This window comes from Phoxinus phoxinus (genome assembly GCF_949152265.1).
Source record: "Phoxinus phoxinus genome assembly, chromosome: 2".
Lineage (NCBI taxonomy): Eukaryota > Metazoa > Chordata > Actinopteri > Cypriniformes > Leuciscidae > Phoxinus > Phoxinus phoxinus.
The window spans coordinates 17,645,856-17,662,293 of record NC_136877.1 but is presented as its reverse complement, the minus strand read 5'-3'; the positions used below and the strand labels follow the sequence as shown (position 1 = coordinate 17,662,293).

Genomic DNA, 16,438 nt, shown 5'->3' with positions numbered 1-16,438 from the left:
TAGTATATGTTATGTACAAATTGTTTAAATGTACATAAATGTCATATGACATTTTAAGGGAAAGCTGTGCTTCTACTTGTATGTATTATTAGAGCAGTCACTGCTGGCATGTTTGACCGAATCCCTGTGTAAGGTGGGCTAAGTGTGAGCTAAATGTCCTTGAGCTATATCCTCTCTCTCATCCACTTATTTAGTCTTTCCAGCTCCCTGCAGTGGGAAAGGCCTTGCTCAGCACTTCCTCACTGCAGTATTTGTGTGGAAAAGTGGAGTCGCACTGAACACACTCTCACTTCCTTCTGTAGGCATAAGTGCTACAGGCCTCTGCTTTCATTTCAGTCCCTTTTCTGGCCTCGTAATAGAACACACGGAGTATGAGGGGAAATAGGTTCTCTAGCAGTGGCTCATCCTTTACTGTTTCTCCAACAATTACTTACAGAGATTTTATAATCGACACAAAATAGGGGCACAGGCTTGAACATTATTGAGCATTTAAAAACCAAGCCCAGGTGTTACATTTAAAATATTCATTAAAAGTTTACTAATTACCATGATTCTGTCAACTGCAAAAAATAAGCTTGCAGCCTGACAGAACGTGATTTGAAAGCAAGGCAATGTGCTGCAGATGAAGGCTGATGCAGCTGAAGAGTTGACTTCAGGTCACTGACTTATGGAAATGTGATTTGTTGCTTGCATGCACTTGCAAAGCTGCAGTGCCGCAGTGTGATGCATACCAGTCCACTGCTCAACCACAAATCGAAATGAAGCCAGGCTTGTTTGTTACCATCCTGTAGGAAATGGGTCAGCAATTCATTAAGATGGCATTAGATAATTTAATTTAGTGTCTGATTCCAAAATGAAGCAGGCCCGTGCTTGCTCCTGCAAGAGGGTGGACGTTTCGAACGAAAGACCTGTAAGTGTCTCATGAAGAAGCAAGCATTTGATAAGGGAGCAGAGTTGTTTGTTCATCTCCCTTTTATCCCACATAACACCAATCTCCCCTGTGAAGGGGGGCCGTCACATCTGCACTTGTCTGGTAACTGTGGAAACCAGGCCGTAGAAAACGCCACACTGAACCTTGAACTTGGGAAACAAGAGGTAGTACCCACGGCAATCAATCAGACACTGTTTAATGATGCTCTGCAAAGGCAAAGTTTAGGGCAGCAGAACATGAGACAATTTACGAGCTTGATGGGTGGTAGTCTGTTTTTGCTGTCCCATTAGTAATCCTTTATTGGAGCTGACCAATGTACGTGTTCAGGGAAAGAAGCAGAAAGCAAGAGAAGAACTGCAAAGCAGTTCCTTTGTGCTCAATTTCCCTGTTTAAGAGACCAGCATACATTATGTTGTTTTGGATCCTGGTCTCCAACATAGCATCTTAGCTAGATTCTTAACGAACTTCATAACTAATGTAACCAGCAAGATTTCTGTGCTCTTGATCTTTTAAAGAAAGACCATACTGGTTGATCCAAAAAAAAAAAAAAGTAGGTGAAAAGCATGGCAATGAAAGTATTTGTCTTTTTAGTAGGGTTACTTAGACAAATTTAACAATTATTAACAAAGATGAATAAATATGTTGAAGCATTTTTCATGTTAAATAAAGCAGTTATCTAATGTGAGCAAATTAAATATTTTTTTGATTTTTTTTTAAATGAGGTCTCACCATGGCTGCATTTATTTGATCAAAAATAAATTAAATCCAGTAATACTGTGACAATTGGTACAAATGTAATCTAACCCTTTGAATATATTTTAAAATGTAAATGATTTTCAGCAGCCATTACTCCAGTCTATATTTGTAGATGATATCACTATTAATATCTACTGCTTGCTTTTTCAGTCCAGTAGAACTGAAAAAATAAAATAAAATAAATTCAGTGCAGTTGTAATGCCATTGGATTTTCATAGGGAAATGACAGCTCTCTTGTCATCAGCTCAACTCACAGGTAATTGCAACAAAGTCAAAATCAAGTCTCAAGTACTTTAATATTTATCAAGTCAAGTCATAAATCCTCCAAACAGTGAATTGAGTCTGATGTGAGCTCCAAAGTCTCCAGTCCACATCTCTGAAACACTTAATCTCTCATTTCCTGTTAGATGATTTCTAGCTGGCTAGAACGGCAGAGAGAAGGAGATGAAAGGGGCAGCAGGAGGGAGGAGAGACAGAGCCCAGCTAGTTCTTCATGTGATATATTAAACACTTTTTAAAGAGAGTTTAGTGCACATTTGATTTAGTTTCTATTCACACAACTTTGGGACTCTCTTTCTGACTCTTTCTCCTTAAAGTTTGACCAAGTGGGCACTGGAATCTTAAAAAACTACTTTTTTTTTTGTTTAAACAAGATTTCAGGCTTTGGCTATGGGTGATTTGTATAAAACTCAGACTGAATCATTAGCTGCATTCAGGGCGACAGCAGCCGTATCACCCCGGGCTACCTCAGGAAGAATAAAGTCACTGTTCCACATCCGCTGGGTCCCTGTCCTTCACCAGCCACTGGCTTTAGCCCTTGTCCTCCCCCTCGGAAAACAAACAACAAACTCCAGAAGAAAAGCCCACTAAAGCTTTGCACCTGCATCCAAAGCAGTGAACCCATGGAAATGTCTTTGCACACAACAGTCTCTTTCCTTCTCCTTCAATCAGCCCACCACCCTCCACCCCTCCTCGAGCATGTCCCCTTTCTTTTTCGGGGCCAAAAAAAGAAATGAGAGGGGGTAAAAACAAAGAGGCGGCTGTGTGCGCCGGGCACTGTTGACAGAGCAGGAGTACGGCCTGTAATCTGTGAGCAGAAAGATTGTGTTCGGCGATTGGGTGAGACAGGTATTTCAGACGGAGGCGGGAGAAGAGGAGGGGGCATACCAGGGCTCTGGTTTCTGGCCTGCCTAATTATTCGACACATGTACGCACCATTCAGCCCCCCTGTCCTCCCCCCAGGGAACAACATGCTGTTTGTGCACCCTGGTGCTTTTGCATCTGAGATTCGCACCACAGCTCGCAATTAACAGTCTCGTGTTGTAGTGCCGTTAACATGTGCTGAATGCAGATAGGAAAGGTCTGTAGACGGTCCCGCTGACTTAACCCCATTGATCCAAAAGTGGGTGTCAGCTGCAGGGGGCTGAGATGGATGCGTGCTCTTGGGGAAACTTCCCCCGTGCATGTGCACTAAGGGTGCTTTGTTTCTCTGGGATATCCTGTTCCCTGACACTATGCCGAACCCATTATTGTGTGTGTGTGTGTGTGTGTGTCTGTGTCTCTGTGTGTGTGTGTGTGTGTGTGTGTGTGTGTGTGTGTGTGTGTGTGTGTGTGTGTGTGTGTGTGTGTGTGTGTGTGTGTGTGTGTGTGTGTGTGTGTGTGTGTGTGTCTCTGTGTGTGTGTCTCTGTGTGTGTGTCTCTGTGTGTGTGTCTCTCTGTGTGTGTATTTAATGGAAAGGAAAGGAGTAGTTTTCAAAAGAGGGTGGGAGAAAGTCTAGACCTGATATGTCTCTTTCATTAACTGATTTAGATTTAAAGAATTTGAAGATGTTCTAACTCTAATTAAAAATTAAATGCATCAATACACTATTTTAAAATTTAATATATATATATATATATATATATATATATAAACACATATATGCACTTCTTTTGATGATGTAATCTTGATATTGTGGATACTTTAGGAACCATTTATACAACTTGATAATTGTTCAAAATTGTATTCATAAATGTAGAATTTAACATGAACCAAGAATAATAAATGCTATAAAAGTATTGTTCAGGACTCTTTCGTTATATCTAATGCATTAAGTATACCTTAATATGAAGTGTTATCAATTATTTATTTTTGTGTATGTCACGTGATTATAATATCTCCCACAATCTATCTTTCCCCTGTGTTTCTGCAGTCCTGGTACCTGGGCGAGCTTAATTCCATTCCAAGTGTCGAACGGGACTCCGATTCTGCCAACAAATGTCCAGAATTACAGCATAAACATCATTGGTGAGCCCCTCCTCCAGGCAGAATCAAGCAATTGAACTGGACCCCGGAGAGACAGGTCCTCGGACAAACCAGCTAACAGCACTTATACAATCGACACGGACCTTTGTCCCACCCTCTCAAGGACATTGGCTTAGAGCAGTAGAGTGAGTCGGGTCAAAGTGTTCTCTTCTGACATGAGCCTCTCCGTCAAAGTGTTCTCTTCTGACATGAGCCTCTCCACACCAGTCAGTCATTGTGTAAGGAGGCCCCTGAACTGAGATACTGTGATCTTTACCATACAAACTTTAGATGCCTTACTGTATATGCATGACATGCTAGTCTCTCTTGTTAGTGTTTCTCTTGTTCTTATGTCACGATTGCTAGTCTTGGTTTACGAAACGATTTAGAGGGGGCTGGCCACACAAGGGCTGGCTGGCTGGATGGTTTGTAAAGCGGGCTGCAATTCGAACAAACTTTCATCAAACAGAGGTTTATCATATTCGTAACAAACATAGGAACAATTTTCAATGAACTGAATGTTTCTATTTTCATATTACCCTCAACATTTAATGTACCTACGGTGGGAAATCTTTTGAATCCGTAATCTTGTCAGTCCTGTACTAATTTCCTTTAAAGGTAAAGGTTGGAATTTACTCTCCAGAGTTGAGAACTCTGAAAATCTTTTTTTTTCTTCAATGAAAGAAAAAACCTATATTACTAGGTAAGGAAATACAACCCCTTTTTCATTTTCATTTTTTTTTATATATATTCCTTTGAAAAGGATTTTGAGAAAAATAAGACAATATCTCATAAGAGGCAAGTGCAATTTAAATGATTTTACTGAAGGAAGCTATCATAGTCTGTCTGCCCTAAGACTCTAAAGGAATGGGGAGTAAATGTTTTTAGGTGATCTTTAAAACATAAAAAAGAAAAATGAAATAAAAATCCTTAATTTGGGAAACTAGGGAAAACTAATGGTGGAAGAGAAGAGTGGGATTAACAGGTGAACGTTTACAGCGAACAGAACTGAACACGAACAAGACAGCACTTATTTTGAGCCGTACCCAAACATGCGGTAGTTTTTTATTTTATTATTAAAATTAAAACTTAAAGTTAAACTTAGGTGAAAAAAGACTCCGACACACAGCGTGTGTTAATGGCTCTATTTTGACATATTACTCACCGATCTAGTATGCATGTTTAGTCGGCTGTTAGCTTGTAAAGCTACTGTTTACACTTTGATATCATGAGAAAACAAGAGAACGCAGAGTAATTTAATGTAAACAAATTGTGTATGTGTGAAAAGCTGTACTCATTTCAACAACTAACCTGCAGGTTGAGGCGAGGTCTCAAGGTGCTTATTTCAAACCCACTTTGGTAGTTCCCAAACAGACGCAGTCCCAGAAATCGTCGATTGCTCCCGGCATTCACAATGCCCATTGCCTCTCCAATCAGAACATATTTATATAATCAATCTTTCCAATAATCTTAATTTGCACGAAAATATATAGTCCACGTTACGTGCCTTGCCTTCGACTTAGAGAAAAACATCACTACACTTGTTTTTGCTGCATTTATTATCGTTTTTGGGAAAAAGTAACATTTTTATGATAAGAAATATTTTGTACTCTGGATGAAATTGTGACATTGTTGATTTTTAGCTTCATTACTACTTTATCTCACATTTACAGTGCGTATCAAGGCTGTGTATAGTTGCCGTTCTAAAGTTTATAATCAACCAGCATTTTTTTCCCCGTATTTTTGGTGGTTGTCATTTTTTTTTTTTATTCTGTTTTAATCACTTGTTTATTTGTTTGTTTTTTCTCCATCTTCCAGTCATTATTGGGGAGGGCGGGTCCAGACTTATACGAATTATGCAATACCAAGTTTTGCCTATGTAGGTAGTGCTTTTAGCTCTGTGGATTATTAGAAGCTAGTACAGAAATACAAATAGTGTAAACATTTATTTTGTTGATGTTGTTGTTGTTGCTGTTGTTGTTGACATTGTTGTTGTTATTTTCCTCTTTTTTTTTTCTTTTCTTTTTTCGTATTTGACCAAAGTGGGAACTGCTTTCTAATGCAGTGTGCGCCAAGGTCTTATTTCCCTTGAGTAAAGGCAGAGAAGTGTGTGCAAGAGACGTTTGTTTCGTATATTCTCTATAAAGGGAGGACTTTTTTTTACACACTTTGAAGCATGTCTGCAAAGAAGGCACCATTTGGTCTAATACGGCTGCAAAGTCACTGATTTGTCTACTGTGACTAAAAAAAACTCCTTCTAAACTTCCCACCTGGGGTGCTAGTTTGACTTTTTGAGAAGATGACTTTCATAGAGGAGACAGCTTGACTTGGGAGTGACAATCACAGGTGAATTACGCACACTAAGGCAAAGTATTAAATGCTGGCATCCTTTTATCAAATATCTTTACCACCCCGTTCCCCCTGTCCAGTAAAAAACATAGCTATATGCAATTCCCAAGTAGATGCCTTAAATTTTTACAAACAAGTGACTTGTTATAAAATGCGCTACAATCACGGTCACGCAAGTTGCTGCGTGTTAAATCTGTCACAATCAGTAAATATCAGTGTTTATTATTCTTCCCTTTTGAAGTGCTCAAATTTACAGCCTTATTGAGATTGTAGTCTGTAAAACAAAAACCCCCATGGGGAGAATCGTTTTTTATAGTTATCTCAAGTTTTTATAATTATGTTCGAGTTGTTATAGACTTCGGTGAAAGGGAATAATTTAATGCTCTTATGGCCTTGAGGATCAAGGGGGGGGGGGGGGGGGGGGGGGGGGGGGGGGGGGGGGGACGGGTTTGCACCTACAGCATATAGGCAATCATCCACCCATAGTGTCTTTCAATTAAATACAGAACAACAAAAACTCAGGCGTTTTGCTTCACAGGGCATTACCAGCAATTAATAATAACAATTAAAATCCCCCTCACATTGCCATGTTTAAGAATTGTAGCTCTTACACTAATCACTATTCAGTCTTTTTCTGAGACCTCAAGTCAAGCTGAATCTCTCCTCCTTCATCCAAGATGTATATATATACAGTATATATAATTAAGCTAGAGTCACCCCGTTCAATGTGCACTGTTCCGTCTTTTTGTTGTTTTTGATTTACAAAAAAAAAAAGTGCTTTGCAGCCTTCTGGCCGTTGCGATGCCACTGAAGTGCATTGTGCATTTCCTCCTGAAGTGGTGGGAGTGTCAGGGTCATAGAGTCATTCTTGTGTTCGAAACCGTGAAGGAGGACGTAGGTAGGGGTCATCTCGATGGCCATCGTAATAGCAATAGTTTTCGGTAGTAGTCATTATGGGTTAAAATCTGCTCTGGCAGCTATGTGAACTGTGTGTGTGTGCGCGTGCGTGTGTGTGTGTGTGTAGATGAATACGTCAGAGTGTGTGTTTCAAGATGACTCTGACACTACGAGAGGAGAGTACATGAGGGTCTTCTATTGAAATGCCTGCCTTGTTGACAAAAGTGTGTACACTGTAAATGTATTTCTTCTCCCCGTTTGTAAAAAGAAAAACTTTTTGACGTGTATTCGTGAATTTTAGTGATGTCCATATTTTTTAGTGAAACAAAAAAACTAACAAAAAATTCAAACCTGTCTTGAGTTCAGATTTGTGTTATGACTCAACAGCTGTCCGATACATAAGAAAGAGGTTGAATATGTAATTCTTTATTTTTATTTTCCTGTACTTATAAAGTGGAGTGAATACCCGTATGGGACTGTAAATGTTTTAAACAAAATGATGAAGGTCTTTTGTTGTATTTCGTGTTGATTAACTTGGATCCTTGAGACATTTCATAAATGTTTGAAGTGTTGGTTTGTTAGTGTGGCCATAGAGTGTGTGTGATGTGATTATGTGATATTGAAAACGAGACAAGAAATAATGTTGAAATTTGTGCTAAATAGGATCATTATTTGTTCTTTTGAACCGTTTGGGAACTCCTAGTCACTTTAGAAGCAAGGCACCCGATTTGAGTCTCCCAACAACAACTACCAGGGTAATGTCGCTACACGACATCACAGATTGTTCTGCTGTCTTGTGAAAAATAAAGCATGCATTATTTCCCCCCCGTCAATAGAGGCTGACCCACCACGTACAGAATTTGCCATCTGAAAGTCTGAGATTTTTCTGCTGCACGTAGGCACCTCCATTCTGCAGTGTTTACATGTGTCCGCCATGGGCAGGGATGAATGCTGCATAGTTTTCAGGGCAGGCTCGGTACTCCCAGAAGCCTTTGTGTGCACCCACAGATGTCTTTTTCATGTTGCCATCACAGAGGAAAACAGCTGAGCATTTGCACTTTCTGCAGTTCCCACTACCCCTTTCTTTGGCACATTTGTTTGTTGTTTGGATTACGTCTAGCTAGCGATGATGCTCTGATTAGCCTCGGAGCTACAATTAGATAGTGTTCGTATCTAGTCGGACCGAATGTTGTCATGGGAGCTCGGAGCACTTCCCCTCACCACAGCATACAATGTCACGAGGCTTATACAACGATCAGATTAAACCTTATTTCTGGGTAGAAGTAGCTATATAGAGTAGTTTCTTTTTTCAAAGGGCTGATCTTTTAGAAAATAGTTTTTGTTGCAGAATTCAGATATTGAAAGCAGTAAGATGATGGCCTGGTCAAGTTGTGAAAGCCATGGTCCATGGCCCTAGAGAAGCCACATGTTTATAACTTATGCAAGGAGGACCAGTGGAACTCATGCAATGTCTATTTTCAGCTCTTCTGTGTGTTAGTGCAGGGAAACGGCAGGACATCTACTCTCATATTTCCATTTCTATGGCATTTACAACAGCATGAGTGATCATTGACATAAATAGGAACATAAAAACCAGCATATTATGAGACGTTTACCAAAAAAAAAAAAGGAAAATATTTCAAGCAGTGCCTGTTTCAGCTCGAAGTCTCAGTGGACTTTCCCTTGTAACTATAAAAACAAGGAATTTTCTTTAGGGAATACAAAAAAATCTTCAATCAAAATAATATCTATGGGATGCCTCTTCCCATGTTTTTTATCCCCCAAACGTTTCTGTTTTTTTTTTGTCCTGGTTATGTGTTTTGTGTTTTTGTGCTTTCTTCAATTTTGGATAATTTAGTCAAATGGGATACCCCAGTCTCTATTTCACAGAGATCAAGTAATAGTTGGGCAGTGTGTTTCTCTAGGCTACACTTAGTACTACAATAGATGACAAAAAATGTCAGGTGAAAAAAAAAATTGCCAGCTCCACAGCAAAGTTGATTTATTTGTTCTTTTGCTTTTTTTTAAGGGGGGAGGGGGTCTTGTGGCACTTTTATGCCCGTTACAAATTCAGTGGTATTGTGTTAAGTGGGTTTATAACATGACAACAACAACACTAACACCAACAAATGTTATAAAGTCGTAACAGTTTTTAGTAGTGATTGTGGAAACAGCAGTTGTATGCAAATATTACTGTATGTTCTGAATGTACATTATAGAATCACTTTATCAAGTTTTTGTGTTTTTACTCACAGTTAAAGAAGCTGTATAGTGAAGGCCTTGTTTTATTTCCTGTTGATTTTGACTTTTTTTCATTTTCACAGCTATAAACAGTAGGCATTGCCTTGCCTTCGAGTTGGTTGAATTTGGTGCAGGGGCTAAAAATGCCACAAGATTACAAATGAGTGTAAATAACGCTTGACTTTTTTGTGATTGTTACTGTTATATCCAGCCTATACTGCTAGCAGCTGTTTTTACTGCAGTCAATTACTGGAAGTGGATATATTTCCTATGCAAAACTGTTTAAACAATAAAATGAGCTATGCTACAAAGCAACTGTTGTTTGGACTCATTGCTTTTTCATTGCTGATCTTCAGTATGTTTTTCTTGCACAAGTAATATATCAATGACCAGCTATGACAACTTTGTATTGTTTGTAGGTGAATAAAATTGCATATTGCTTCAAGTTGGAAATGTAATCACAATGAAAATGTAATAGGAAAAATGTTACATTGACGAAACATCAGTTATACCGGAGGTAAATATTGGTGTGTTGGGCAAAGACTATACAGTATATGTGGAAAAATGCTTTTTCTAGAGTTTTATGGATATCTTAGCTCAAACGTCTGTGTGGACTGGTGATTACACAACAACAGCAAAAACCCACCATTGTGTCCACTTGATAAGCCATGAGCACTGACTACACTCAGTGTCATAGCAAAGCATCTCTAATGCTATAGTTCACTAAGGGCGGAGAATAAGGCAGATTAGGTCTTTGTGGATGCCATATTGGAAGAACATGAAAACCACAGTCCTGCTGTCTGCTTATCAATTAGGTCGAAACCAGCACCTGGCCGTGGGCACAAACAGTTTGTTTGGCTGCGAAACAAAAACAATGTGGTGCTGTGCAGATATAAAATTACCCCAATGCATAATGGTTATCATTACGCCATTTATCAAAATTGGCCAGTTAAGTAAACATCTGGCTTCAATAGTGCGGCTGAAGTCTGTATAGGGTTTTGGCTCTTGGAGTGTCCCACATATTTTCCAAGGCTTTTTTTTTTCTATCAATGACTGCTGTTGGTGATTTGATGACGTTGAAGACCGATAATGTTTGGTGGGGCAGAGGAACAGCAGGATTCTGGGTGATTGGCTTTGTTTTCAGAGAAAGGGGCAGCAGAAGGCTGGGTGAAGTTGAACACCATCGAGAAACACTAAAGGTATGGGACGGCCTGGGAGACGCAAGTGGGGATTGGAAGGCCTTCAAGTGGGCTCTGCATTTCTGAAATAGTGTATTGGTAAAACTATCCTACACTACGGATTTTGCCATTCAAAGCTTTTTAATGAATATTCCTGCTAATGTATTTTTTTATCAAATAAATAAGCCCTGGTGAACATAAGAGATTTATTCAAAAACATTAGAAAACTATTTTTTTGATCATACAATGGTGTCAATGCAGTCAAGTCAATAATATCGTTGAATATTAAGTGTCCCCAACTCAGCAAGTCAAAGGGCAAGGAACTGAAACTTCATCAGGTGACAGAATGGAGAAAGAAACAAAAAACCTTGGGAGAAACCAGGCTCAGTCGGGGGGACAACGAAATGTAATGACTTGAATGTGTGATGCTATAACTCAGAAGCAGGATCTTCTCATTCACACTTGAAGGCAGTTATGAAATCATTTTAGAAGTACGACTTGATTTTGTAACACTTGATTGCAAGTGTGGGATAACTTATGGGTGCCAGATTTACTTGCAAATGTTCTAATTAAGGTTCTGAATAATTTATCTATTTTAGACTTTGAAAAATGCATAAAAAGATTGACAGTATAGATTGATAACATTTGATATCATATTCTGTGATTATCCAGTTTGTATGCTTAAGGTCTTTTTGTGATCCCCGGTAGATGGGAGCGTGGGATTTTATCATGTCTCTGCATCAGCGGGATGTGTGTGTACAGAAACAGGTGTTCAGCATTAAAGTGTTTGTGTGTATACGGGGGTGGGGTGAGAGGGGACTTTGATACAAAGAGAAAACACAACGTCCTTGTCTTGAGAAGTGGCATGCAATGAGTTGTAGTGGTGGGGTGGGCTCACGGGAGGGGCGGGCGACTGAATGGTCCTCTCCTCCCCTGTGAAACACTCAGGATTAGCTCCTTCACTTTCCCACAGACTGACCCCGCTAAACACACATACACACACACACACCCCTCCCACTCGACTGATTTGCATATGCCACAGACAAGGGAGGCAACAAACAAACTTCATATTGAGCCGTGACTGGCTGTTCAATAGATCTCACCCACTCCCACAGCATCATTCTCACACAGCCTTGGATCAAGCAGGGATGCTTTGTTGGGAAGGGGATTTCTGTATGGTGCGTGTCTGCTTGAGGTGTAGCACAGCAAGTGACTTGTAGATCATAGACATGGAAAGACGTGCGCATCCCCACGATGATCACAGTAATTATCTACTGCAGGAATGTGGACCGGCTCTCTGGATCGGGCTTTCTCAGTGGCCGCAGTGACAAGAAGGAGGGCCGCTCTCAAATTATAATTAAACCAAATTGTCCCTCCGTGCTTAAAACATCCATCCCTAGTATGTTTAGTAACTTTTAAACAGACCAATCTACTGTAACATGATAACAGATCACTGCTGTGAAGGCCAAGTTTCTATCAAAGCCTTGATTTATGATTCCTAAGACATTCCGCAGCCTCAGTCAAGAACGTTTAGTTGTTAGTGGAGCAAGGAGATGGCAAGGGTATTGCTCTTGATAGCAACTGCTAGATTCTCTAATGCAGCTGTCATGAGCCGCTGTAAATATACAAGGGGCCTTATGCTGATCCAGAGCTCTAAGAGCTTTCATCAGAGCCCCCTTGAAGAAACTGTGCAATGAACACCGGATGAGGGAATAATTCCCACTCAAAATGGATGAATTGCCATCAAGATGTATGAGGGAAGGAAGAGAGTAAATTGAGGTAAATTAAATGGATTTTCAGGTTTTACCTGATAATTGTGTTGGCTGTCTACAGTACCTTAGCAACATCTGCAGTGAAAAATAGAAGATTAATACATCTGTTGGGTTGCACACCTTGTTTTGTTGTTACTGACATGTTTTGTCGCTATTAGGAAATTAAAGTACACGCAAACGCCAATTTACTTCAGATCAATAAAATATAACCTTCCATTCTTACAAAACCCAGAGACATTACTTTCAGCTGAAACAGATGGATTGAGGGAAACATCCACATGGAAACTAAACCTGAGGACATATCAAATGTTTATATTGTTGAGCCGGTCACACTTTATTTGAAAGTTTCCTTGTTACAGTGTAATTACACAAATGCGTACTGAGTAATATTAAGTAACAACATGCACATTCTAGGGTTAGGGTTTGTTTCATTGCTAGTTTCTTGTAATTATGCAAAATATACTATTATTACTATAGTAAATACACGTAGGACACAATAAAATAAGATAGGCCCATTGTTATAGCTTTTGTGTGCATATTTGTGTTTCTCTATTTTTTCTTTTAAAGTAATAGTTCACACAAAATCTTATTCTAAAGAATTATATTTAAAGCTGCAGTCCGTAACTTTTTTGGGTTAAATTTTTTTCCAAAATAAATTTGAGCACGTACATAACCAGCCAAAACTATCTACTTGCCTTAGCTCGATTCAAAATGGTAAGATTGTAATAATGTCATAATTCCAGTGCTACCTACTGGTGGATTTCCGTGGGAAATTCAAGCATGTCTTTTTGCGTCATTACATCACATCTGTACTACACGTTCCTCACATTCTGCTCAAAACATTAGATTCCTCCGCGCTGTGCCATGCCAAGGCACAACCACGTACAGTTTATAATCCCACAAATAACTGCAATTAAAGATTTCGAACAGAGATGGCAACAAAGCGGAAAAACTATGGACTGCAGCTTTAAAAAAAAAAATGTTGATACCAAAACAGCACTGAGACCTTTCTTAAAATATCTCCTTTTATGTTCCACATAAGAAAGTAAGTCATGAGGTGAGTAAATAGTGATTTCTGCAGCCCACGTTCACTGTCCTATCAATACTTTGCTAGTCACAAAAAAAACCAAGACATGCCAGATTTACAGTCGCAAATCAGAGCAGCCATTTTAGTCCATAAATCACATTGTAAATGGGCCCTGACTGGGCTCACTGTGATGACAGGGAAGGAGAAAGCAAGCAGCTGGGGTGTGCTGGGAAATGGCTGTGGATTAGGTTACCTGCGTGGAGTCAGGGTGATGTCTCAAGTAAGGAGCTGACGCGGGCTTATGTCTCGGCGCATAAGGATTAGGACTCTTTGCTGAAAAAGGAATATTGAATTTCAATGCAAATTAGGATTCTCACCAATAATTAATTCACTTCAAAACCAGAAACACAAGTTTCCAGACAGCACTGTTCCTCTCTTCTTCAGGGAAACATCCTCATTTTGGCATGAAGACATCACTTACAGAGTCTAAAGAATAATTGGATTGTCCTCTTTTATTCACCCTCATGTCGCTTTGAACCCGTGTGACTTTTTTTGTCTCTGTGAAACATGAAGATACTTAGAAAAATTTGTTTGGTTTTTTACCCCATTGACTTTTATTGTATAATCTTCAAAATACAGTATACTGTACGTGTACTGTACAAAAATTTGGAGTCAGCGAAGAAATTTATTTTTATTCTGCAAGGGTGAATTTATTGATCAGCAATGATAGTAAAGACATGTGGGTTTCAAATATGTTTTACTGTTTTATATTAAAATCGAAAAGGGTTAAACTGTAATATTTCACAATATGACTGTCTTACTGTATTTTTTTGATCAAATAAATGCAGCCTTGGTGAGCATAAAGGACTTCTTTCAAAAACATTAAAAATAAATCCTACCGCAACCAAACTTTTGAACTGTAGTGTATGATATAAAAAAAATGTCTTTAAGTATTCATTGCTTAGTAGGCCTACTATGAGTAGCAGAGGTGTATTGCTGTAACGTTTCCATTTATTTTTCACAATTTATTTTCTTCGCACACTATCTTTATCTTCCTCAGACATGACTAATCCACCTCAGAGACAGGGCAGTTGGGCTGAATTGAATCGATTGAGTCATTATAATGGAATCACAACACAATAGGCACAGAACAAGCCGGGTCTTGTCAAGTTCCAACCATACAGTACATCTTAGCCACTCAATGGGATAAATAAAACTAGATCAATGATGTCAATGTTATGTTTCGACCTCCAAGACAAATGTATGTGAGAGCCAAAACCAGACAACCGTCTGCTTGTGTCTGCAGTGACAGACATACGTGGCTGATCTTTCAATTATGTTTGTGTATGGGATGAGTAGGAAAGGGCTTTTTGTCTGTTAGATTTGTTGTAGATTCTCATCCATTAACAAATGTAAAACAGGCAGCGTTGTGACTCTCACTCTTCTTTCCCACATCTGAGAGATCTTCTTGAAGGCGGTTCACATAGTGAAGAAATTCCTCCCCCACTCCTTCCAACAGACATTTATTTTCTCATCCCCAATACAACACTGATACTGCTTTATTAAGTGCTGGGTTTTTGGGGTCTAAGTTAAAGCAGATGTCACCATAAAGTCTGTTATTACAGTGCTGAAGAGCAGTGATTCTCTGGAAGCTTATTGTCCTGGCTCTGTATGGCTCACTGCGTCTTTAGTGGAAAAATATGGAGGACGCACAAGGCATAGAGTGGGTGATTGCAGTTTATCATTGTAATGCTGACGTGACGACCACTTCGGCAAACACACACATTAACTTCGCTGTGGTGGAAGTCGCATTTAATTGGCACGACTGTGTGTCATCGAAAAGTATTCAGACTTTGTCAACTGATGTAAAAATTATATAGTAATTTTGTCCCTTAAAACTCATCTTTGGTCACCAAAATGACATACTTAAACTTTTTTTTACAGCTTTTTTTTTTTTTTTCATGCCTTAAAATCAACAGGTTTATTGGAGAACGTATAGGCAACATTTTTGCAAAACACATACCAATATGTACATATCACTGCAATTTCTAAAATAAATGAACAGAGTAAAAAAAAACAGCAAGCACATTTAATCGTTTTCACACAATTATGATTACATGGGCAGATTATGGATTAATAAAGACTTTTCACGCAACTCCTTGCACAATTATGTTATGACCTCAAAACACTTTTTACCATAGTGCATGATTTGTAAACTAATATATTTTGGAGTTTGCATCACCAACCAGCTCCATACGTTCAGTTTTACTGAGATACTAAGCTTGCTTCAATTGTGACACGAAGAGCTAGGGTACGAGAGTCAAGATACAAGAGCTCAAGATACAAGTTAAAAAACAAGCAAAAATGTCATGGTTACAATAAAAAATTTATGTCGCATTTGCTTTTGTTAACACTATCGGGTGGGTTTAAGGTTTAGTGTAGGTGTACGTTATTATAAAACGTGATGGAGCATTAATCATTAAGAACTGAAGTGATATGTATAAACTCCGACGTAAAACGTTGTCATATTGACGTTGATCTTTATCGGGGGGAAAAACCCACGCTTTCAGTTCCACTTACTGGACTTTTCACATTGAAACTGTCACGAAACGTGCATGACGCAACGTATTTAGAATTTTGAAAAAATGTTTCCACAGGTACGTTTTTCTAATGAGCCTGGGCTGCTTAAAATAGCTTGAATGTAACTACACCATGGCTTCAGATCCATGAATATGCAAATGAGCCCCACCTCCACTCATTCACACCCAGGACCTATACTATGAAGGCGGTTTAGTTGGCTAGCAGGTATGTTTCAGTTTAGTTTGCGCTAACCCTGGGTTTTAGGCTAGGGGGTAATCCATCCGCCGGAAACTGAAGCCTCCCCGGGAGTCGCCATTGTAGCAGAACTTCACCTGCTGTTAGCATTCCATTGACTCCCATTCATTTTGGCGTCACTTTGACAGTGAATAACTTTACATCTGAGGCGTCCAAAGACTCCATTTG

The 16,438-nt window shown here is 39.2% G+C and overlaps 1 protein-coding gene across 11 annotated transcripts in view; it reads left to right on the top strand.

Moving 5' to 3' along the window:
• LOC306994530 (nuclear factor 1 B-type-like) overlaps positions 1-8,852 on the top strand; it is a 114,800-nt gene extending 105,948 nt beyond the window's left edge. For all 11 annotated transcript variants that reach the window (XM_079605087.1, XM_079605092.1, XM_079605084.1 and 8 more), the window contains one exon: positions 3,880-8,852. In XM_079605087.1, the coding sequence (XP_079461213.1) occupies positions 3,880-4,009 (130 nt within the window). In that variant the 3' untranslated portion in view covers positions 4,010-8,852. The remainder of the gene's footprint in view (positions 1-3,879) is intronic.
• Positions 8,853-16,438: the final 7,586 nt, after the last annotated feature.